Source organism: Vitis riparia, chromosome 7 (genome assembly GCF_004353265.1).
Source record: "Vitis riparia cultivar Riparia Gloire de Montpellier isolate 1030 chromosome 7, EGFV_Vit.rip_1.0, whole genome shotgun sequence".
Lineage (NCBI taxonomy): Eukaryota > Viridiplantae > Streptophyta > Magnoliopsida > Vitales > Vitaceae > Vitis > Vitis riparia.
The window spans coordinates 3,000,164-3,025,930 of NC_048437.1; the positions used below are offsets into that span (position 1 = coordinate 3,000,164).

The following is a 25,767-nucleotide window of genomic DNA, read 5'->3' on the forward strand; positions in this document are numbered from 1 at the left end:
TGATAAGACTAATTTTGAAGAGAAGAGACTGTTAACAATATCTAGTATCTCTCATTGTGCAATTGCTTGTACTTTTTTTCCGAAAATCACCTTGTAGGTTGCATTCATGTCACCCCTAGAGACACAAAACCCACTCAACTGTGCAAATGTTGTAGCATGGACCTGGCTAGCCTTTAAATATGCCCTGAGAAGGAAGATAAAGACTTTCAGGAAGTATCTGGCTTGCTAATGTGATTTTGGATGCCCAAAACTAATAGACATGGTATGGTGTGTGGGTGTTCCTTAACAAAAGTAGCTGACTGTGGGTATGCATACCCACTTCTTGTTGGAGTCTCTCTAGGCTTGGCTCTGCGCTTTATCCCTAGTTTGGCCTTTTGCTTGCATGGTTATTTTTGGTTTGAGTTATGATCTTAGTATTTTTCTCAGTCTCAAATCTATTTGGCCTCCTGACATGGCAAAGTGTTTTGAATTTTGTGTACATGGGTAATCTATTTGCCCACTACTAACTCTCGTTGCTACTTCTAGCAACCTACCACTCACCCACTTTGATCTTATCTATGCATTGATTGTTGGTCTTAGATCCTATCACATGTTTGGTTCAATCCAACTTTTAACATAGTGAGTCAACTTGGTTCCCACCCTAAGCCTCTCCGTTCCTCAACCATTGTGATGGAAACCATTACTCTGAGTAGCTAGTCATACAATCCAACATATGGATTGATTCAAATAGAACCAAAACTATGGTTTAATAATCATAATGATGTTGTTAGAAAGCCATCTTCCAAGGTTTTGAAGAATGTTGTTATCTTTTCTCATAAGAGGTGGTTCAAAAATTTGTTTCTGGTAGCACTTCTAGTGGTGGGATGTACCTCTTGTGTACTTTACCCTATCCTTTATGGCATTTCAAGGGTTAGAGATCTTTTTGTATCTCCCTCCCTTCCTCCCTCTCTCTCTCTCTCTCTCTCTCTCTCTCTCTCTCTCATAAGTCCATCCTTTTTTTTTGGAAATTTTAATTTTTAGCATGATTAACAAGATTAGGAAATCAAAGATTTGTCTTTGCCATTTCTTGCTTTGCAATTTGTTTCTCTCTCTTCATTGTTTCGTGATTAGAAGTTTGCACTTCAGTTCCTTGGATTTTAATTCTTCCTTCAGTTTTTCTTTCATGCTCTTTCAAAGAGCAATTCCTCAGTCATCTTTCTATTGACAATCTAACTTCTTCCTAAAACCATGATCTTTCTGTGATAATGTTTGATAAAACAGAATGCACTAGTGAGGAGTGACTAGTTATAGATTGAGAGCCATTTGAAGCTCTTAACCCTAAGCTTGTTTTCTATGCTTAAGCAATGACAAGATAGTGGATCACAATTTTTCACTGATATATTTCGGGTTTATGGACTAGGATTTTTAAGAGGCAAGACTTATCTTCCATTCTGCCAGGGATGTTGAAGAGGTGATGCTGACTGTTTGTAGGGGTTTTGGAGCTCCAAAGGTAAAAGAGAGGAGGATTTGAATGTTGTTATTTTGTGGTTGCTAAGGGAAAAGGGTGCATGGGGGTGGGATACATGGGCATGGAATATCCTAGATATTTAGAAAATACAGCTTGCTACTTTTCTTGGATGCTGAGGTCCACCAGTGAGGTAGTGGCTCAATTGACTAAGAGAGGTGCTTCTTCACTAGATACTCTTGTTGGGAACATCATATCCACTTGAGGATTTATCTGGGGCTTTGGTTTGTTGCTGCCATTTATGGTGATATGGCTTACATCTTCATGGGCTGTATTTGTTATTCCTTTCTTTTATTTGTCTTGAAGGATAAATCATCCTTATTCTACTCTTTATTTTGTTTTTTATAATTCATTAAATTGATTGTTTCTTATTGAAAAGAAAACTATTTGCAAGCTTTTGCAAGGGAACCTTGTCACAAACATCTGAGTTATGCCATGTTATGCACAAAGCAGATTGTGAGATAATTGATCATTAAGCCATCATTTATTCATGGTGTGTGCCCCTTATAATGCATAATTTTGATTGTCATTATTTCTTATATCTGTTTTCTGAAGTTTACTAGGGGAAATACATTGCAGATACATATATACATATATTTTTGTTTTTTCCAAAATTATTTATTTCACTTCTATCTTACTCATGTTCAGAATGTGATGACAGGCTTCTTGCATTGGGCACCTGCTTTGCAACCAAAATGATTCGCAAATATGGGTTGGTACAGCATAAGAAAGATGCATTTGAATTGCAGGGTGCTAGTGAGACCCAAATCTATTCCCTATCACCAGGTTTACCAAATAAAGAACAAATTGAAATGGAGAACTCAAGAAAGCTCCATGAGATGGCTCATTTTCTGGAGATCATCCGTAATCTACAATGTCGACTTAGTGCAAAATTCAAAAGACCCAGTCAAGTGTTGGTATGGTGTTGTCTGATCCTGCTGATTTTAGTATCACCAAACTGCTCAGATATTATTACTAGAAGAAAAGTAACATTTTTGCCTTATGTTGTAGGCGGATGGTGCCGAGGCAATAAGTGTGATGGACACGAATTTATTGCAGGATGATGCTCAGCTTTCAATTCTTTCTGCAGATGCAATATCGTTGGCTACACTGAACCAACATGAACTTTCTTTCCCTGTATCTGGATTGGGCTTCAACAATTCAGAGAAGCTTGCATTGATGCCCATGGAATCCTTAGACTCCAAAACCTATTTGGATTCAAAGAATATCAGTGAGTTATCTGTCCTTGTTTCACAAGGTGGTCTTCCCATGGAAAACCCGAAGGATATGATTGCACGGTGGGAAATAGATAACTTGGACCTTAAAACTGTTGTTAAAGATGCTCTACTGTCAGGTCGTCTCCCTTTAGCAGTTCTTCAACTTCATCTTCATCGTTTAAGAGATTTGGTAAATGATAAAGAGCCTCATGACACTTTTGCTGAAGTTCGTGACATTGGAAGAGCAATAGCTTATGACCTATTTTTGAAGGTAGCTTGTTAATGGATTTTTACATGAAGGTAAGATAATTTATGTTTCTCTGTACTAATAGTACATCTCAATAGGGTGAAACCAGATTAGCTGTAGCAACACTGCAAAAGCTTGGAGAGGACATTGAAACTAGCCTTAAAGAGCTGGTATTCGGCACGATAAGGAGATCACTTCGAGTGCAAATTGCAGAGGAGATGAAAAGATATGGTTACTTGGGACCATATGAGTTGCAAATTTTGGAGAGGATCTCACTTATTGAGGTATTTGGAATTTACACATTTATTTTTGCTGTACATCTCTTACAGCCATCTATGGTGCTATATATCTGATGATTTTTGTTGATCTGATATCTGTCTCATTCTATGGAAAAGAGGCTCTACCCTAGCAGTAGTTTCTTGAGAACAGTGGTTGGCCGGAGAAAAGAATTTATGAGAGGTTCATCAAATTCAGATTCACCAGGAGGACATAGTTTGCGCCTATTGCCTTCCCACATATTCAACAATCTTATCATTGAGTGTGGTGAGATTGATGGAGTTGTTTTAGGTTCATGGGAAACTGTTAATGAAAGCACTGCTGTTCCTGTGCCTGATGAAGATGGTGCTCATGCGGGATATTGGGCTGCTGCTGCAGTTTGGTCTAATGCCTGGGATCAGACAACCATTGACCGTGTAAGTCACTTCTCATTATTCCTCTTTAGTCATGGCCCTAGAGTGTTAGCAGAAACTGGATTGGCAGTGAAAACACAGTGGCACAATAAGATGGGACTTGGTCCTTATTGGTTAGAACTTGGTGCCTTTTCTTATTACTAAGGAATCATGTTATACAAATCACACACGTACTTGCCTTTTTTATGATGAAGTTGAAACTTGGTGTCTTGTCAATTGAATGGACCTAGTTTTCAAGAATTATTTATGAATTGTTTGTATTTGTTGTAGTGTGTGGCATCCTCTTACAGTCATTAGATGAGCAAAGGGAACATGGTTTAATAATCAACATTCACATTAACTCGGAAATGATGGCTACTATTAAGGATTTCAGGATATAAAGAGTCTCAATCTCCTACATCTTGGATAGGTGGGAGAGAGGAGGTTGATGTTGCACCTGCAGTGTCACTCTCCTTATTTTGTTTATTTATTTTTAAGCTAATAAGAATATCTTTTTCTGTTCTGAGTTGAAAATGTTGTCTTGGTTAGCTTTTTCTTTTTTTTTTTAACAAAGTCCAGAAACATTATTCTGATTAGCTTTTTCAAATTTTTATTTTTATTTTTTAAAAGAGAAGTCTAAAAATGGTATCTTGATCAGACCCCACCCCCAAACAAAGTGGAAAAAAAGAAAAAAAAAAAAAATTCTTTAACTGGTATCTTGTTTTAGATTTAAACTGAAAGAGTCACCTTTTTTAGTTTAAAATCATATCAGTTTTAGACTTTAAAAAAAATAAAAATTGAAAGAAGCTAATTTGGACAATGTTTTTCCATTTTTTTTTTTTTAAAGAAAAAAGTTAACCAGAATAATGTTTTTTAGCTTGAAACAAAAAAAGCTATTCTTATTAGCTTTTTATTGAGGGGCATAAAAAAAAATTGAAACAGGAAGAGTGATGTGGCACTTACCCTATCGACTTCCTCTTCTTCCTATACAAGGCATAATAGATTGAGACTATTTATTTTGCCACATATTAAAAGGGGCCTTTTGTTGGTTTTGTCCCAAATTCTTAATTTCCTCTAATGCCTTGAAAGTGTTACATTTCTCATTTTTTTTGTCTATTTTTTTGGTTGAAAAACTCAATACATAGGCACAAACATGTCCCTTTGCCTTCAATGTTATCTATCAATTAATAGCTAATGGATGTTATATGTAAGCTAATTGATATCTACAATCAAATACCTAAGATAATAGTCTTTCTTGCTTCTTTTAGTGATACTTAGACTCATTCAATTTCACCTGAAATATCTGTGTTAACAAGACATGTCATGGGTGTGGGATGATGTCCTTATGGAATACTTATTTTTTACTCTAGACATGATTAATTAATCTCTAGTCTATTTTATTTGTTTCAATGACTAAAAATGGTGAGGAGTTTAATGGAACATGGGTTCATAGGGAGGTAAGGTAAAAAAAAAAGAATGATCCTCTAAAAACACCTTAGATAGGAAAAAGGTTTTTTGTCTTTCTTTTTACCTAGCTTCTTGGGCGATGTTTGTATACTTCATATGTACTTTTTTCACCGCTTTTAGGCGTTTTTAATACAAGCTCTTATTTACCTATAGAAAAAAAATGTCAATTTGAAATTCATTAAAATAACTTTGTTAATTATAATTATATGAAATTTACAAATAAAATAAATGTAAAGAGATGATAAAGTATTCACATTTGATGAATTGACCAATTGTTTGCATGGACAAGAGGAATGAGGGCTTTGATATTAGAAGTCTTTAATTTTTTAACAAGGCCCTATGTAGAAAATGGTGTTGGAGATTCACTATTGAAAGGGAATCTCTTTGGAAATGGATGATTGTAGAGAAGTTGAAGGAAGAAGTAAGGGGATGATGCTCAAGAGGGGTGATGGAAGGGTATGGGGTGGGAGGTCTTTAACACCGACAATGACTAGAGGGTGAAATTTTGGAAGGATCAAAGATGTATGGATAGCAGAAATGTGGGGACAAGTTGGGGAGGGGGTTTGTTGGAACCCTTGTTTTTCAAGATAGATCCATGACTATGAACTAGATGGGATAAAGACTTTTTTTAAGAGATTGCAAGCACATGCAATTTGTGAGGATGAGGAGGATAAAATGGTTTGGTTGAATTAGATGTATGGAAAATTCTTGGTTAAATCTCTCTACTCCTCTTTCCTTCAAGCATTGTTTGGAATCCTTAGGTTCCACTGAGCGTCGCTTGTTTTGTTTTATTTTATTTTTTTGCTTGAGCAGTAGTTTGGGGAAGGATCTTGATCATAGTTTAGCTCAAAAGGAGCAAATGGAAGTTTTCGAACAAACAATGTATGTGTAAAGGAAAAAAAGAAAGGGTTGATCACATCCTCCCTCATTGCTCAAAAGTAGTCATCCTGTGTTATGTCACAGATTTATTCCTTATTTGGGATAGATTGGGTGATGCAAGGTGCCCTTTTGAATTAGCATGGATCCTTTGTTGAGTAGAAGAGGAAGAAAGCTTGAAGAGTTGCTCTTTTATGCTTATTTTGGATCATATGGAAGGAAAAAAAAAAAAAAAGAATAATGTTTGAAAATATTGAAAAAGCGTGCGAGGCATGAGAAGATTCAAAGAAACTTCCTATGGGAGATGGGGCTTTGGAAAAAAAAAAGATGTGTTTAATGAAATGATTGATTGTCTATAAGGATAAGGGTAAAGCGTGTTTGGGCATTAGATGCCTTTCTTCGCTCAATAAGGTGCTCCTTGGAAAGTGAAGTACGAGATATGCTTCTAAAAGAAAAGCATTTTGGATACAAGTTATATAGGGAAAGTATGGAGAGAAAGAAAGGAGTTGGAGTTCTTGCAAAGTGCAAAGAGGGTATGGGAGGAAGGTGGAGTTTTGGATGAATAAGTGGTGTGGTGGCAAACCCTTATGTGTCTTTCCCAATGTTTTCAGAACCGGACCGGTCATTGAACCGGAAAAGTTACCGGTTCACGGTTCACCGGTCAAACCGGTGGTCGAACCGGTGACGTCATAAATATGTAATTTATATATTATTAAAATTAAAAATAATTATAAAAATTTTAAAATATATATGAATAAATTAAAAATCAATAATATTATTTTATATATTTGATATTATCAAATTAAATGAAATGTATACAATATTTAAATGTGAATATATTAAAAATGAAAATTTTAACTAATTTTATAATTTTTAAAAATATTATATTATTTGTATTTAATATTATAAAAAAAATTAAAATCCAATATATATTGTTTTGTTTGGCATATCAAATAACAAAACGCGGGTAGCCGAGTGGTGTCTTAGCTTACTTACAAAACCTGAGGTCCCAGCTTCAAATCCTCTTGTTGCATTTGTTAAACCTTTTTCATTGATATTATCATATGCAATCCCACATCGGTTTGTGAGAGAAATAAGGGTGCAAAGGATGCCTATAAAAGGTATCCTCATTGAAAGCTACAGCACGTCCACCTTGTGGGCTCAAGACTGAGCCTACTTAAAGGGTTTGGGTGTGGGCTTTGTCATGCTAAGACATGGCCCAGTATGGTTTTTGGCCTACAGCTTTTAATTTTTTATACAATGGGCTTGTAAAATGATGGGCCAATATGGACTGTTTGGTTCGTTTAGAACCGTTCGGTTCACCGGTTTGACCGTTGGTTCAGGCGATTCGTAACCGGTTCAATAGTTAAATAGTTTAATAGGGTGGACCGGATCGGAAATGCGACCGGTCGACGGTTGAACCGGTTGGACCGGCCGGTCCGGTCCGGTTTTTAAAACATTGGTCTTTCCCCATTTTGTATGTCTTAGGCTAATAAAAAAGACTTGAGTGGCAGACATTTCAGACAAACTAGTTGAGGGGGCTGTTAGAATGCTTGTTTCTTTATATATGAATGATTGGGAGTTGGACAATGTAGAGGCTTTTTTTCAAGGTTGCTAGGAAAGTCCATGAAGAAAGAAGAGAAGGATAGGGTGCTTTGGATGGACTGAAGGAATAATGTTTTTCTATCAAAACTTTATTTTCTTCTTGGAACCGGGGTTTTCAAATTCCTTTCTCAATGGGCATCATTTTGAAGTCATGGAGTCTCATCTAAGCAAATCTTTTTCTTGGGAAGCTAGTTGAGGAAAGGTGTTGACTTTACATCAACTTTAGAGGAGAGGGTGGTAATTGGCAAAAAGATGCTCCTGTGTAAAAGTGAAGTGGAATGAATTGATCACAACCTCTTTCATTGTACTAGAGCGAGGGTGTTATGGAAGCTACTTTTCTTTTAATTTAGCATTGTTTGGGTCCTACCTTCTATTGTTTAGGAGACTTTTTTAACTTGGCATAACTCTTTAATGGGAAGAAAACACAAAAAGGTTTAACATGTCACTATTTTTTTCCAATTTTTGGGACAATTTGGAGAGAAAGAAATCAAAAAGCATTGACAATGAGCAGGCGGTTCAATTGCTAAAGTTCTATTTCCTTAGAGGTCTAGTCTAATAGTTTAGGGTGTAGATAGAAGAAGGGTCAATACCTTTAATTGATTATGTAGATTAGGTGATATTTATCTTATATGGACAGATGAAGGAGAGAGAGAGAGAAAGGGCTAGAGAGAGAGAGAGCGAGAGCGCCGACGGAGAGTGAGGTGTGTGGCAAGCGAAAGAAATGGTAGAGGGCTGAGTGAGTGAGGGTGCAGAGGGTGATGTTTTCATGGGGGCTAGGAAAAGCATTAGAAAGGGTAGTTTTGGAGTGGAGTCGAAGTCGTTTGAGGTCGAAGTGGAGGAGTAGAAAGGTAAGGAGCAAGCTACGATTGTGGAAAGGAAAGGAGGGATCTCCATGTGGATTAGGCTGGGACCGATGAGCATTGGGTTCTTTTTCGATGGTCTGGTTCTTTGTATTAAGGACGTGGGATTTGGTAAATGGGAAAGAAAGTGGAGGGAAAGTGGGAGGGCCTACTCTCTGGTGTGGGATCAAAATAAGGGAGGGGGGGAGGGGGTTGTTTTCTTCGATTAGAGATTGCGGACCTGGAAAACAAAAGGTTCTGCATCTTTATTCCAAAAGGAAGAGGAGCTAAGGGTGGCTGGGTTTCAATGGTGGAGACGCTACGACGATTGGGTTTTACCAACGGAGAAGAGGGATGCCAGAAAGAAGAAGTGCTGTTGTCGAAACCTAGCATGGGGAAAACCTACGCAGAAGTGGCTAAGCAGCCAAAAGGAAAAGAAAAAGCAGCGATTAGGGTGGAGATAAGAAAGATGGAGCTGAGTCGAAACTTAAATAAGTTGGCTCACTGTTTGGTTAGGATTTGGAACCCTAGCTCTGTGAGAGGGGATGACCTAAGAAGTTGGGGGACCTATTTGGCGAATTTTTGGAGACTGAAGGGTAATCTAGGGCTAGTGAAATTGAAAAAGGGCAAAGTTTTAATCGACTTTGAGTTTTTGGCTGAAGTAGAGAAAGCCCTAAAAATCGGGGGTATTTCGGTTGGGGAGGTCTCTCCTTCGCTTGGAGAAATGGAGGCCTGAGTTGGGATGCCTGATGGATGGGGAGAAAAGGAGCAAGGATTGGGTGCGTATTGTGGAATTACCCGTTTCCTTATGGGATCGGGCCATTTTGAGAAGGATAGGGGAGGAGTGCGGGGGCTTCTTCACAGTCGATTCCCAAACGGAGAAGCTGGGGGATTTGCAGTGGGCAAAGATCTTGGTGAAGCTCAATGGCGAGAAGCTTCCCAACGTGGTGGAGGTTTGGGCTGAGGATTTATGCTATGAGGTAACCCTTTGGTGGGAGGTCAGGCTAGTCTTGAGAGCGGCGATGGCAAGAAAGAGCGGAAACATTGTCGGTACAGAAGGCGAGGTTGGGGGTGAGGCCATTGAACGCGCGGTCAAGCGTGTGAGGGGAGAGGATGACGGCCCGAGGCTTGAGGACCTGCTACGACCTACTATTGGGACAAGGGGGCAGACTAGTGGGTAGGGGTAGGCCGTGGGCCATGTTTGGTGCTCTGTCGGGCCGTCGGTCGGGCCCCAAGGTTCGGGTGGGCCTCTGTCGCCGCGTCGAGTAGAGCCCTTTGTGACCTCTGAGCCTGCTTTTCTTGAGGCCTTTCCCTGCGAGTTTGGGCTGTCTCATTTTGGGTTGCCGTCTCTTAAGGGTTCTGGGCGGGCCAAGGCAAGGGAGCTTGTTGTGCCTGGGCTGGTTTGCCGAGGCCCGGCCCTGCCCTTAGCTGAGGGAAGAGCCCACTTGGGGGTGTCCTGCCTTTACAATATTTCTGGCCCAAGACTTATGGGGGGTCCAGACCATTCCATCTCTTCCTTTTGGGTGTATAAAGGTCTGCGGAGACCTTCGGCTGAGGAACAACTTTTAGAGGAGAGTTCGAAGACTGACTGTGCTCTAATGGAGGAAGCTTCGAGGTATGGGAACGCCTCTAACCCTTGTGGAACGTTGGTTTGTGATTTCTCTTCTTCCCCCTCTTCTTTTTCTGGTCGGACTCCATTGCAAGTTTTTGGGGTTTTCGACAGAGGGATTGGAGAAGGACATTTTGGAGTTTCTGGTCAAAATCAGAAAAAGAAGGAAGAGAGTTCATAGTAAAACTCTTCTAGAAAAATCGAAATTTGAAAGGGAATTGAAGAGACTTGAATGCTCCATCAATTATGAAGAAGGGAGGAAGCAGAAATGTACAATGCAAGGAAGAGGGTGCCAGATTTTGGTTGTCCAATGAAGTTAAGGTTGTTGAGCTGGAATGTGCGTGGAGCTAACTATAGCTCTAAAAGAAAGGTGATCAAGGCCATGATTAGAAGTCAGAGGGTGGATTTGTTCTATATCCAGTAGACGAAAATTCAGACAATGTCAGAGGGTGTGGTGAGGAGTTTGGGCTCTGGGAGGTTTCTTGATTGGGGAGCCATGGGTGCTCAAGGCTCTGCGGGTGGGATTTTGATCTGCTGGGACAAAAGGTCCCTGGAATTGTTGGAGATGGAGGTGGGACAATTTTCTATTTCCTGTAGGCTCAAGAATGTTGAAGATGGGCTTGTTTGGATTTTCATTGGAGTGTACGGGCTGTTCACCAGGAAGGAAAGAGAGACTATGTGGGAGGAGCTAGGGGCATCTGGGATGATCCTTGGTGTTTAGGAGGCGACTTTAATGCCACCCTCTCCCAAAGGGAAAAGAGTAGTCAGGGTAGTTTAAATGGTGCAATGAGAAGGTTTGCTCAGGTGGTTGATGAACTAGAGCTCCTAGATCTTCCTCTGCAAGGGGGTGTGTTCTCCTGGAGTGGGGGTAGGAACAATTAGTCCTGGGCTAGACTGGATCGTTTCCTGGTGACCCAAAGCTGGCTTGACTTGTTTAGGGGGGTTGTCCAAAGTAGGCTTCCTAGGCCCACTTCAGATCACTTCCCCATTCTGTTGAAGGGTGGTGGGCTAAGTCGAGGACCTTGCCCGTTCAGGTTTGAAAACATGTGGCTTAAAGTTGATGGTTTTAAGGATCTCTTTCGGGATTGGTGGCAGGGAGCGGGGAGGATAGAGAGGGCCAACTTTAGACTGGCTGCTAAGCTGAAGGTGTTGAAGAAGAAAATCAAAGTTTGGAACAGGGATGTGTTTGGTAGGCTGGAAGTTAATAAAAGCTTAGCTCTCCAGCAAGTTGATTTTTGGGATAGGATGGAATGTGAAGGGGCTTGTCAGAAAGAGAAACGGAGTTGAAAAATGAAGCTAAGGAAACCTTTAAAAAGTGGGTGCTTTTGGAAGAAACCCATTGGAGACAATTGTCAAGGGAGCTATGGCTAAAGGAAGGGGATAAGAACACAAGGTTTTTCCACCGGATGACCAATGCCCACTGGAGAAACAACTCTTTGGATAGAATCAAGATCAATGGGGTGGAGTTGGCTGAGGAGCAGGAGGTGAGGGAGGGGATTGTGAATGCTTTTCAACAACAACTCTTGGAAGAGCCAGGATAGAGAGCTGACATTGAGAGGCTGCACCTTCAACGTCCAAACCATAGTGAAGCTGAAGCTCTGGAGTTGCCTTTTACCGAGGAAGAAATTTTCTTAGCTTTGATGGAAATGAATGGAGACAAGGCTCTAGGCCCGGATGGGTTTACTGTGGCCTTTTGACAATCTTGTTGGGATTTTGTGAAGGAGGAGGTTGTAGAGCTGTTTAAGGAATTTTATGACCAGAAATCTTTTGCCAAAAGTCTAAAAACTACTTTCTTGGTCCTCATCCCAAAAAAAGGTGGGGCTAAGGACTTCGGGGATTTTTGGCCCATCAACCTATTAGGGGGGCTGTACAAGCTTCTGGCCAAAGTTCTGGCCAATAAGCTGAAAAAGGTGTTAGGTAAGGTGGTGTCGGCAGATCAAAATGCGTTTGTGAGGGGAAAACAGATTTTGGACGCTTCTCTCATAGCTAATGAGGTGGTTGATTATTGGTAGAAGTGGAAAGAGAAAGGGCTGGTTTGCAAACTGGATATTGAAAAAGCCTATGATAGTATTAATTGAAACTTCTTCATGAAGGTTTTGCACAAGATGGGCTTTGGGTCTTGTTGGATGGAGTGGATTTGGTGGTGCATCTCAATTGCAAAATTTTCTGTTCTTGTCAACGGGGTGCCAACAGACTTCTTTTCCAGTTCAAAGGGGCTGCGTCAAAGAGATCCTATTTCTCCTTACCTTTTTGTTTTGGGTATGGAAGTGCTGAGTGCACTTATAAGAAGGGCTGTTGATGGGGGCTTCATTTCTGGTTGTAGACTTCGAGGGAGAAGGGGGATGGAGATGAATGTGTCCCACTTGCTCTTTGCTGATGATACAATCATCTTCTGCGAAGCAAGGAAGGAGCATCTAACTCATCTTGGCTGGATTTTGGCGTGGTTTGAGGCGACTTCTGGTCTTAGGATTAATCTGGCTAAGAGTGAATTAATTCCTGTTGGGGAGGTTGAAGATATTGAGGATATGGTTGTGGAGTTAGGGTGCAAAGTGGGGGATTTTCCTGTTAAGTATTTGGGGCTGCCCCTTGGAGCCCATCACAAGGCCTTGTCTATGTGGGATGGGGTGGAGGAAAGAATAAGGAGAAGATTAGCTCTTTGGAAAAGGCATTACTTGTCTAAGGCGGGAGAATTACCCTCAGTAAAAGTACATTGGCCAGCATTCCCATCTACTAATTGTCCCTTTTTTGAATGCTCAAGTTAGTGGTAAAAAGGCTTGAAAAATTACAAAGAGATTTTCTTTGGGGAGGGGGAGCCTAGAAAGGAAAATCCACTTAATCAATTGGGAGGTGGTGTGCACTCAAAAGGAGAAGGGGGGTTTTGGCATTCGGAAGATTGTTTTATTGAACAAGGCTTTGCTGGGTAAGAGGATATGGAGATTTGCCTTTGAAAAATATCTATTTTGGAAGAAGGTGATTGGGGTGAAGTATGGCCAAGAGGGATGTGGTTGGAGAACTAATGAAGCTCGTGGTATTTTTGGAGTGGGGGTTTGGAAGGAGATCTTGAAGGAGGGACGTTGGTGTTGGGATAACATTGAGTTCAAGGTGGGGAAGGGGACTAAGGTAAAGTTCTGGACTGACCATTGGTGCGACAACGCAGCATCATCCCAAAATTTTCCCTAGCTTTATGCCATGGCGGTCTTTAGAAACGCAACGGTCAATGAAGTGTGGGATTCAAGCCTTGGTCAATGAGGGTGGAATCTCAGATTGTCTAGAGATTCTAATGATTGGGAGTTGGATTTAATAGAAAAGCTGCTTCTTTTGCTAAGGGACTTCAGGATTTCTTCAGAAGAGGACTCAGTGTTATGGAAAGGAGGGGGTCTTGATATTTTTCGGATTCGGGATGCTTATAATTTGCTGGCTGCCCCCAATCCCCTCGTCTTTACGAAAAAGAGCATTTGGGTGGATAAGGTTCCAACCAAAGTTGCTTTCTTTGCGTGGGAGGCCAAAAAATCCTCACATTGGATAGGCTTAAAAAACGAGGGTGACAGCTCCCTAATTGTTGTTATTTGTGTGGTTGTGAAGAGGAAAATGCAAATCATATTCTTTTACACTGTACAGTGGTCAGGGTCCTCTGAGAGATCGTCCTTACCTTGTTTGGGGCTCAGTGGGTGTTCCCAAAGACAGTAAAAGAGATGTTATTTGTTGGAGGGGCCCTTTTGTGGGGAAAAAGAGGAAAAAGATTTGGAATTCCATCCCGTTGTGTATTTTTTGGACGGTTTGGAAGGAAAGAAATATGTTAGCTTTTAGAGGGGGTTCTTTAGCTATTCAGACACTCAAGAATTATTTTGTATGTAATTTGTGGAGTTGGGCTAGGGTGTATATGGGAGAGGAGTCCTCTTCGCTTTTAGGCTTCTTGGAGTGGTTAACAGCTCCTTAAGGGCTGGTGAGGTTGTTCTGTTTATGCGTTTTTTGCTTTTTGGCTGCTTTGTATACTCCTTGTATGCTTTGTGGCTTTCTGCCATTTTTTAATATATTTTGTGCTCATTTATAAATATAAAATAAAATTATGTAGATTAGGTGGGATTTGGTTGAGGGACAGAGTAGTTTTTTTGGTTTTTTTCTCTCTTTCTGGAAAAGCCTTCTGGTATCCATTGTACACATCCTATGTACCTTGGTATATAATTTTTGGACTGCTATCTATATATTCATTTTGCTTACTTATAAAACAAAATAGCAAAAGAGCAAATCAAGCAAGTAAACAATTCTCTTTGTATAAATTTTTTAGAGTGGATTAGAGTTTATATAGGAGATTCTCAATGTCTCTAGTGGATTTCATTGATTGGTTGGGCTCTAAATAGGGAGAGGGAGTTGTCTTTTGTTTCTTTCTCCTCTTTGTTGGCCTTTTGCTTCCTTAGTACATTTTTGTGTACTCTTTTGTTAGGTGCCTTTTAATATATTTTCTGTTTTCCAATTAAAAACAATAGAAATAGGAAAACGAAATTATAGAGGTAAACATTCATATGGGGAAAAAGAGATACATAATAAAATAAAATCAGCTAAAAAGATAAATATGCAAATTATTACATCATAAAAATTTGAGATTTACAAAAATAAAACCTTACAAATGGCTCTAGCTGGATCACATATTTAAGATTTTGGTTTTGTGCCATGAGAAGGAAGAGACTATAGACCATCTTCTTCTTCATTGTACAAAAACAAGGGTCTTATGGGATTTGCTTTTTACTTTGTTTGGGGTGTCATGGGTGCTGTCTTCTTCAGTTAGAGAGACTCTCCTTACTTGGCATGGTTCATTTGTGGGCAAAAAGCGCAAGAAGGTGTAGAGAGCAGCTCCTCTTTACATACTTTGGACGGTTTGGAAGGCGAGAAATAGATTGACCTTCAATGATGATGTGCTGTCAATTCAGAGACTCAAATACTTTTCTGTTTTTTTCCCTTTGGTCAGAGGCCAAGTTGTTTATAGTTGATCGCCCTTTAACTTTAGTTAGTTTTATTGATTGGTTGGACTCTAGCTTTGACCCAGTTGGGTTCTTGTTTTTTTTTTGTACTTTTTTGGCCGGTTTGGAGATGGGTGTATAGGTATTGTACTCTTTTTAATAGATCTTTTCTAACCTATCAAAAAAAAAAAAAAAAATTTAAGATTTTGGAACTGGGAGGCCCTTCCAATTTCCTAGTTGCAGTCATTTTGAATTCTTAGGTGCCGCCTAAGGTTAGCTTCTTTGCATGGGAGGCTACTTGGGGTAAAGTCTTAACTTTGGATCTTTTAATGAGGAAAGGGTGGTCTATGGCCAGAAAGTGTTTTCTTTGTCATGAACAGGAAGAATTGATTGATCACATGCTCAACCATTGTGTCTTGGCATCTTTTGTTTGCTCTATTTGGTGTGTCTTGGGTGCTGCCCTCTTCCGTAAGAGAGTTACTTTCAAGTTGGCATGGGTCCTTTTTGGGTAGGAAAAGGAAGAAGGTTTCGCGGGCTGCTCTTTTGTGTTTGTTTTTGACGGTCTGGAAAGAAAGGAACAACAGAGTGTTTGATAACAAAGAGCTGTCTGACCAAGAGATTAAACTGGTTTTGCTTTGTAATCTTTGGGTGTGGTCCAAATTGTGTGCAGCGTTGGGCTCCTCTGTTGTAGATTTTGTGGATTGGTTAGGGGCTTGTTGAGGGGCATTGTTTTTTGTTAGTCCCTCCTTTTTTTGGTCGGCGGTGTTGGCGCCCTTTGTATACTCTGTGTGTACACTTTGGGCGCTTTTTGGCGTTTCTCTTTTCAATACATGGTTACTGCTTACCTATCAAAAAAATATTTAAGAAAAACCTTACCCCTACAGATGGCTTATTGCTGTATTTACTGTGTTTCTTTGAAAATTTAGGGCTACACATGTATCTTTAAGTTTGTTTTTGTGTTAATGTGTGCTTATTGTACTTGTAAGTGAGTCTTTTGGCTCTTGACAATTATGTTTTATTTGGGTAATAAATTTATAAACAATGAATTTCTTGCTGCACAGATAGTGCTGGATCAACATTTTCTTATGGGTGTTCAAGTATTATGGGAATCACAACTTGAGTATTACATATGCCGCAATGACTGGGTGGAGGTGTCCAAACTCTTGGATGTGATCCCTTCATCTTTATTATCATATGGAAGCCTTCAAATCAGTCTGGATAGTTTACAGTCTGCTTCAACTGTTGGATGCAATCGGGAATTTCCTGACTATGGCAACTATATATGCTCTATTGAAGAATTGGATACAGTGTGCATTGACATTCCAGCTATTAAAATTTTCAGACACTCAGCCAATAACATTTGCTCCATATGGTTAAGAATGTTCATGGAGCAGGAGCTTGCTAAGAAATTTATATTTTTGAAAGACTATTGGGAAGGCACAGCGGAGATAATTCCTCTTCTGGCACGTTCAAACTTCATTACTAGCAGAACTAAAATTCCAATGCAGGATGAGTATATTGAGAGTTCATCAGATTTGAATATCTCAAACATTGATGGGGCACTGCATGCAGATACTGTGCAAGCTTTGCATAAACTTGTTATACATCACTGTGCGCAATACAACTTGCCAAATCTTCTGGACATTTATCTTGACCATCACAAGTTAGCACTAGACAATGAATCACTTTCTTCATTACAGGAAGCTGCTGTAAGTTTTCTTCATATCCAGTGAGTTGTAATTTGTGTCTGATTGTTTTATTTAAACGACAGCTTTTCATGCCTATAGTTTTTGCTATTTAGGGTTGTTTTTACCTTTCAGATTTAGTTTTTTCCTATCCGTTGTGGGTTTACTTATGAATTTCCGTACTCATTTGAGTTGAAAACTTTCTTCCAAATAGTAGTTAAATGTTTAGTGACTTCCTCCCTTCTCTAAATGTTTGCACAGACATTTATCTTTTTTTATAGGGAACAAGCTAATTTGTGTTAAGGATGAGCTATCTTGCAAACAAGATACAAGAAGAGATATTTTGGTAGACTATATAGTTTTCCTTTTTTTTTCCGTCTTTGCTGGGATTTGAACCTGGACCTTTTCACATTCCCACCTCAACCCCTTGCCAATTGGTTCAAGTCTCAAGAGCAATGAGAAGGTCAATATTAACAACATGCTTTAGCTTAAGAGGCCTTGATAGAGTGGCTAGCACTGGCTGTTGTACATTATGTTTGAGGAGTGGGGAATCAGTTGACAACCTTTTTCTCCATTGTCTCTATACTGAGGAGTTATGGCAGGCATGGTTATCTACTTGGGTTCCCTGGAGGAAGTGTAGGGGAGAGTTTAATGGAGGGGAGCTATCCTAGCTACCTTGAGGGTGATCTAGTTTGGGAGAAATGCTAGAAACTTTGAGAATGAGACTAGGTCTTTGACCAATCTATGGTAGGGGTTGTGTTATCTTAGGATTCTTTGGATGTATGCTACCAAGGAATTATGAGGTATCCCATCTACTATCATCTTATGGACTGTATATGAGATCCAACTGGGTCCCACCACTAAAGAAAAGCTTGGAATTCAAATATGACAGATTCTCCTTTGGTAATGTGGATCAGATGGGTATCAAACAATGTTTTGAAAATTGGACCGGACCAACAGTTGGACTGGTTCAACCACCAACCCATTGCTTTTCCGGTTTGGTTTGCTTTTTTGGATCATCCTGACATTAAACTGGTGAACCGGTTGATCCAACAGGTGGACTGTTCGAACTGGACAGTTCTATGACAACTAGCAGGTTCATGTCCTCTCTGTTTTTTCCACTTCCAATGATTGGGTTTGAGCCAAGACTCCATGTAGGAGCAGACCAAAAAACAAGTGGGCTGAAGCTTTTTTTTTTTTTTTTGATAGGAAACCATGCATGAATATATTGATAGAAAAAGAAGTACAAAAGGAGGATGAGGAATCCTCCCACCAAAAGTAAAACTAAACAACACGAAAAAATAACAAGACACTAGACCGTCCCATTGGAACTACACACTGCTAGCCAATCAAGTGGGCTGAAGCATACTTGGGCCATGAACCCTCCTCTCTTAGCCAATGTACATCACTCACCAATACAGCTGTGGCCATTCATTGAGTAACAAGCTTTTTAAACACCACATCATCTTCATGTATTCCCAATATGGGATGATGTAGGATGAAAAAACAAAATAAGTTCCATGGGAGGACATTGGGGAGGACTCGAGGCATGGACTCCCAAGATGTAAATGGGAGAAAATGGCCACTGGGCTATTCTTCTATTAATCTATAATGCTCCAAATTAATATATAAAATAAGGTTGTTTTTTCAAATTTCCCTTATTTAAAACCCTTGGATAAATATAAATATTTAATTAATAATATATTAATTTTTAAAATGATAAAATAATGAGATATATTACTTTTGAGATGGAGACAAAATCAAATGTTATAACTTTCTTTTCATCTTGAATGATACATCTTCACACTTATACATGTTTTATTTAATAAAATTAAAAATATTAATAAATTTATAATTACCTATTATGATTAAATTTGATCATATCAAAGATATAAAATGAAATATTATGAATTTTTAGAATTATTTATGTATATTCTTGATTTCTTATATTTATAATATCATGGTTTGATTGTTGTTGAACCACCAATCTTGCTAGTGAACTATGACCCAGTAACTATTCCGGTTCAATAAATGATTTAGATTTGAAAACATTAGTATCAATGACCAATTAAGAGAACATGAGGGGGTGATTGTCACAGCTTTCTCAAAGCCATTGAGTTTTAAGTGAGCCATTGAGGCAGAAATTCTTTGGCTACTAGAGGAGCTGAAAAAGGCCAGATCTTTGGATGCCCCAGATCTATTTGATCAAAGGGGACTCCAAAATAGTTCTTTTCGATGTCTGAGATACAGGAATTTTGGCTGTGGAGAATAGTGCATGTTACCACACTAATTAAATTGGGAAAGCAGAAAAGAAACTCCACTGTTTCTCAACTTCCAGATATTACTATGAAAATTTTCAAAATTAAGATCTCAGCTCAATATTCTTGTTCTTACTATTTAAACGTTGTGTGTTTATGGTTATCTAATAAAAACTAAACTTTTGGGGCTTCATTCAGTTCGCATCTGAATTCACTCTTATCCTAGTTGTGCAATTTGAGCATGATCATGTTTAGAGCTCTCTTATGATATTGAATTTTTTCAAAGTTTTATGCATCTATGCATGCTCTTACATGTGATGTTTGTTTTATGTAATGCATCTTCACAGGGAGATTGTCACTGGGCAAAGTGGTTGCTCTTATCTAGGATTAAGGGCCGAGAATATGATGCATCATTCTTGAATGCTCGTTCAATCATGTCACGCAATTCAGTTCCAAGTAACAACCTCAATGTCTTGGAGATCGAGGAAATAATTCGTATTGTTGATGACATAGCCGAAGGGGGAGGGGAAATGGCAGCTTTAGCAACCCTAATGTATGCCCCTGTTCCCATTCAAAATTGCCTGAGTAGTGGTAGTGTAAACAGACACTATAGCTCCTCAGCTCAGTGCACCTTAGAGAACCTTAGGCCAACCCTTCAACGTTTCCCTACACTTTGGCGCACCCTTGTAGCAGCCAGTTTCGGACATGATGCAACTAGCAATTTTTTGAGCCCTAAAGCAAAGAATGGTTAGACTTTTGCCTCTCAATTTGTTTTTTGACTGCTTTTCTTGGACATATCTAAATTGATCATGTAGTATGCCATGCATTTTGTGGCATAATTCTTTTCAACATAGTAATTATCTTTTAGTTTGCAGTATTTGGCAATTCATCTTTATCAGACTATTTGAGCTGGCGAGATAACATATTCTTCTCTACTGCACATGATACTTCGCTACTACAAATGCTCCCATGTTGGTTTTCTAAGGCCATAAGGAGGTTAATTCAGCTATATGTTCAGGTCATTTCTGTTCTCCTTCCCAACACACTGAACTTCTGTTATGCTATTATCTTCTTTTTGAGATTTGTCATACTAGATTGTGGTCAGATATGGTCAATGATCATGTAAATTACTGAATTTTGTTTTGAAAGTCTCAAACTTCATTAGGCAATTACATTCTTCTATATAATGCATGCTAGGAAACAATATCTTCATCGCTTATTTCTGTTTTTGGTTTTTAAAAACCTCTAGGCATTTAAAAATGCTTATTTAGCTAATGTATTTATCATATAAGATATTTTGTCTATTGCTGCAGGGTCCTCTTGGATGGCAATCCCTAGAATCTTTTCCACCTAGAGATGTGGATCTTTTTGTCAATTCTAATGACCATGCTGATATTAGCGCCATATCCTGGGAAGCAGCTATTCAAAAGCATGTTGAGGAGGAACTCTATGCTTCTTCACTCCGGGTAGTAGCTATGTTTCCTTTCAATTCTTAGTTCATGTTTTCTATTTGTAGTTTATTCTCAAGTAGCCGAGGAAAATGTTGCTTTATACATGATAAAAGTTTGCTCAGTTATTTGAGTTTGCTCAATTCTTTTAGTATTGTAGTGAATTATGTGACTGATTGGTATTTTTTATAAATTTATAATTTACTAGAGGGGGTGATATTATGTTGGAGGAGAATTCAGACTGTCCCTCTAGTGTGAAAAAAATTTAAGACACTGAATATGCTACATCTTTGTAGTTTATCATGATTTTGTATCAATCATTTGATTGTCACTTGGTTTTTTTTTTTTTTTTTTTTTTGTCTTTGTACATCAAATATGGACTAGCCATTTACTTAATTATTGCAGTAACTTCTATGGGCCACTAGCTTTTCTAGTGCTACAACTGAAGTCCACAAGGCAATCAATGTTCCAGTTGTTTTTGTTACTGTTTATTTATTGAACCCCCACAAAAAAGCATTTTTCCTCCAAACCCCAACTGAAAAAAGATGTGCAACTCTAGTAGTTATGTTGTTTTGTTGTTTGAGCCTACTTGGCTTTAAGAATTTTCCTAGCAATACATCTGGAAGGTGTTACTATTATTTCAATGTCTTATTAACTACTAGTTTGTACTTCAATCACCTATCTGGTTGTTTCACAGCCTCTGCTTATATCAGTAGTTCTGATTTCAGGAATCTGGCCTTGGACTTGAGCAACACTTGCATCGTGGACGTGCACTAGCAGCTTTTAACCATCTTCTTGGTGTTAGAGTTCAGAAGTTGAAATTGGAAAATACCAAAGGGCAGTCAAGTACCTCAGTAAATGGACAGACAAATGTCCAATCAGATGTCCAAATGCTTCTCTCTCCCATCACACAAAGTGAAGAGTCAATTCTTTCATCTGTACGGTTTACTTTTATTTTCGTTTGGTTTATATTTAAAGTTAGATTTGCTTAAGGGAAAAAGCACACATATATTGCTGATCTGTTTGTGTTTCATGCTTTGTATTTCTTATGTATCTGTTACAAAATTTTTTGGAAATCTGCAATTATTTTGCTACCTAGACCTAAAAGCATTTTTGTTACCACAGTCAAAAACTGGTTTTGTCCCTAATGCCAAAACATGTTTGTAGAATTGGTTCTGATGCTCCAGAGATTGAGGTGTAGTTGATATTGACACTAGTGCTTATACCGCATGACCCCTTAGAAAGAATGTGGGAGGTACTCATTTCATTTTCATCTAATCATGGATATGAGTGGAAACATGTGTTTTCTGGGGTTTCAGTGTGTGATTGAACTGGGTTTGGTGAGGATGTGTTGAAATTGATGGGGTTGGCAGGTAGTGATAGGATTGGTTGTAGCGGTTACCAAAGGTAACGGCCATGGTGGTTTATGTGATGTTCTCAGCAACATGTGAGCTGTCAGTATTTTCTTTTCTTGTTTCTGCAACTCCTTATTCTTTTTTCCTCTTTTAGGGTGCCAAAAATTGGCTTTTTTTTTTCTTATATTTGAAAAAAATAAAATCAAAATCTAGCGAGGGGGTTAAAGTGTCACACTTGTTGTTTGCAGATGACACTTTTATTTTTTGTGAGGCCTCCTAGGACCAAATGCTTCGTGTAAGTTGGTTGCTCATGTGGTTTGAAACTATTTTAGGCTTGAAAGTTAATCTGGAAAAAAATTAGTTGATTCCAATTGATAGGGTAGAGATTTCAGAGAGCTAACTTTCAAGCTGAGGTATAGGCTAGGGATGCTTCCATCTTCCTGCTTGGTTCTTCCCTTGGGAGCTCCTTTTAGATAAATGGCTGTTTAGGACGGAGTAAAAGAGTGGTCCCACAAAAGGTTCTCAAAGTGAAAAAGGCTATATTTCCAAAAAGGGAAGACTCACGTTGATTAGGAGCACTTTGTTAAGTCTTCCCTTATATTTTATGTCCCAGCTCAGTATCTTGAGAAAATTTCGGGTTGAGGCTTGAGAAGATTTAAATGGATTTTCTTTGGGGTTGTGACTTTGGAGAATAAGTTGCATTTAGTGAAGTGGTTAATTGTGTGCACAGAGAAATGCAAAGGGGATTTAGGCATCAGATGCCTATCTTTGTTTAACAAGGCACTGTTGTGCAAGTGGAGTTAGTATTACACAGATGAAGGGGAGCTTTTTGGAAACAAGCTAGAAGATATGGGGAAGGAGAGTGTTGGTCTTGTGAAGTAAGAGACAAGGATGAGGTCGGGTTATGGAAAGCTATTAGAAAGATTGTGAACGCTTTTTATGGTAGAGCACCCTTCTCCTTGGGAAATGGAAGGAGGGTGAAGTTTTGGAAGGATATGTTATGTGGGGATGAGCCTTGTGTGTATCATTCCCATCTTTGTATGTCATAGCTGTTTCAAAGGATGCTTATGTAGCAAATGTTTGGGACCAGTTGTTGGGTGGGGGGGGGGGGGGGGGGGGGTGGGGTGGTGGGGTGGGGGGAGGGGAGGAAGGGACATTGGAACATTTATTTTTCTAGATCCTTGAATGATTAGGAGGTGGACAGTGTAGAAGATTTCTTTGCTAGGTTGCAAAGAACGTTGGTGAACAATGAGAGGAAGGACAAGATGGTGTGGTTGGACCTAAGGAAGGATTAGTTTTTTTGTCAAGACTTCATATGCCCTCTTGGAATCGGAACTGCCGATTATTTTTCTGAACAGTACTATTTGGAATCCATGGCTTCTGTCTACATCAAGTTTCTTCATGTGGGAAGCTAGTTGGGGAAAGGTGTTGACCCTTGAGCAACATCAAACGAGAGGGTGGTCTTTGGCTTATAAATGTTTTCTGTGTAAAGTTGAAGAAAAATCCATTGATCATATTCTCCTTCAATGCTCCAAGACAAGGGTCCTATGGAAGCTTCTCTTTGCTTTGTTTGGTGTTATCGGGTCCAATCCTCCATGGTTAAAGAGACTCTTATATCTTGGCATGAATCCTTTGTGGGCAAAAGGCATAAGAAGGTTTGGAGAGCGGGCTCCCTTGTGCATTTTTTTGACAGTGTCAAGAGAATGAAACATTTGGTCTTTTGATAATGTAAATCATTCTCTGAAAAATTCTTTTTGGTATAATATTTTCTTGTGGGCAAAATTGGTTATAAAGGGGGGAGGTTATATGTCTTTAATCGACTTTGCAGATTGGTTTTATTCTTAATACAGTAGGGGAATTGTTTTTTGTGTTCTTTCGTTTTTTTTGGTTGTGCGTTTTGGTACCCACTGTATCCAACGAATGTACTTTGGTGTTCTTTTTTCTTTTTTGTACTTTTTACAAATTTCTTTTCATCTGCCTATAAAAAAATGTATTTAATCTTTTATTTTTATTTTTTAATTTTAGAATTGGAAAACTTGTCATGGAAGATAGAGCCAGATGGTCCATTAGTTTTGTTATAAAGATTTATATGTTGAGAAAGCTCTTATGGTTATTTGAATGATTCTTTGAAAAAAAAATTTTGGCATTAAATCAGGTCACACCACTTGCTATTATACATTTTGAGGATTCTGTGTTGGTGGCTTCATGTGCTTTTCTCTTGGAGCTTTGTGGGTTATCTGCCAGCATGCTTCGCATCGACATTGCTGCCTTGAGACGGATATCTTCTTTTTACAAGTCCAGTGAATATACTGAGCATTATAGGCAACTTTCACCGAAAGGTTCTGCATTGCATGCAGTATCCCATGAAGTTGATATAACAAATTCTCTTGCTCAAGCATTGGCAGATGATTATGTGGGCCATGATGGTTCAAGCATTGTAAAGCAAAAAGGAACTCCAAATTCGGTTACAAGTAAACGACCTTCACGAGCTCTCATGCTTGTCCTACAACATCTGGAAAAGGTAAGTCTTCCATTGATGGCTGATGGAAAGTCATGTGGATCTTGGCTATTCAGCGGCAATGGTGATGGTGCTGAGCTTAGGTCTCAACAAAAAGCTGCAAGTCAGCACTGGAATCTAGTTACAGTTTTTTGTCAGATGCATCAGATTCCCTTAAGCACAAAATACCTTGGTTTTCTAGCTAGAGACAATGATTGGGTATGTCTATTGGCTTTTTCCTTAATTTCCAATTATGATTAGCTCTTGTGTGGATTTAAATCATGAGGTGGTGTTTTTAGGTTGGATTTTTGTCTGAAGCCCAGGTTGGGGGATACCCATTTGAGAAAGTAATCCAAGTAGTAAGTCTCATTTTCTTTTTGTTTTAGCTTAAAACAGCAGAAATTTGCTCTTCTAATTTCTATAAAAATGCACAATTTTTTGCCTTCTGATTCATGTTTCAGGCATCAAGGGAGTTTAGTGATCCTCGTCTCAAAATTCACATAGTAACTGTTTTGAAGGGCTTGCTCTCAAGAAAAAAAGTTAGCTCTTCATCAAACTTGGATACTTCTGAGAAAAGGAATGAAACTTCCTTTGTAGATGAAAATAGCTTTATCCCAGTGGAACTCTTTGGCATTCTTGCTGAGTGTGAGAAAGGGAAAAATCCTGGAGAAGCCCTACTGGTAAAAGCTAAGGAATTGTGCTGGTCAATTTTGGCAATGATCGCATCATGCTTTCCAGATGTGTCTCCATTGTCCTGCTTAACAGTTTGGCTGGAAATTACTGCAGCAAGGTTGCCATCACCTCTTCCTGATAGAATGATGCTTCTTGCTTTCTGTTTCTTCCATGATTTTTTGAATTGAAGATTTTTTATCCATTTTTTCTGGTTTCTTCATTATCGTTTGGACTTCCATTCTACTATGCACTTCAATGCACGATTTCTTTTTCCAAGAGTTTGTATAGCCATTCACAAATACATTATTTTGCAGACTAATTTGGTTTAGATCTCATTGCAAGTATTTTCTTTTTACAGGGAGACTTCATCCATTAAGGTGAATGACATTGCTTCTAAGATTGCAAACAGTGTTGGAGCAGCTGTTGAAGCTACTAATTCCCTGCCTGTGGGTGGTAGACCCCTCCAGTTTCATTACAACCGAAGGAATCCAAAGCGTAGGCGACTCATGGAGCCCATCTCATTGGAACACTTGGCTGCCACCGCATCGGATGTTTCTTGTGTGTCTGACAGTGCAAAAATATTTTCTGTCCAAGGCTTTGTTGCTGAAGTGGAAAGGAAAAGTGATGCTGGCGAACTTACTAAAGTTTCTGTTAATTCTGATGATGGACCAAATTCTCTGTCCAAGATGGTTGCAGTGCTCTGTGAACAACGCCTATTTCTTCCTTTGCTAAGGGCTTTTGAGATGTTCCTTCCCTCATGTTCTCTTTTACCTTTCATCCGTGCTCTTCAGGTTCGTTATCAAGTTAGAAAGCCTTCAGTAGCAAGCATGACATTGTTCCTTAGACCAGTAATATAACTTATTAA

At 39.0% G+C, this 25,767-nt stretch overlaps 1 protein-coding gene across 2 annotated transcripts in view; it reads left to right on the top strand.

Moving 5' to 3' along the window:
• Positions 1-25,767, top strand: part of LOC117919445 — a 61,035-nt gene that overhangs the window by 17,719 nt on the left and 17,549 nt on the right. For both annotated transcript variants that reach the window (XM_034836650.1, XM_034836651.1), the window contains 13 exons: positions 2,166-2,421; positions 2,516-2,992; positions 3,067-3,252; positions 3,364-3,660; positions 16,049-16,696; positions 19,278-19,677; positions 19,806-19,948; positions 20,244-20,396; positions 21,107-21,316; positions 23,889-24,449; positions 24,530-24,589; positions 24,692-25,020; positions 25,261-25,693. In XM_034836650.1, coding sequence (XP_034692541.1) covers positions 2,166-2,421; positions 2,516-2,992; positions 3,067-3,252; positions 3,364-3,660; positions 16,049-16,696; positions 19,278-19,677; positions 19,806-19,948; positions 20,244-20,396; positions 21,107-21,316; positions 23,889-24,449; positions 24,530-24,589; positions 24,692-25,020; positions 25,261-25,693 — 4,153 coding nt within the window. The remainder of the gene's footprint in view (positions 1-2,165; positions 2,422-2,515; positions 2,993-3,066; positions 3,253-3,363; positions 3,661-16,048; positions 16,697-19,277; positions 19,678-19,805; positions 19,949-20,243; positions 20,397-21,106; positions 21,317-23,888; positions 24,450-24,529; positions 24,590-24,691; positions 25,021-25,260; positions 25,694-25,767) is intronic.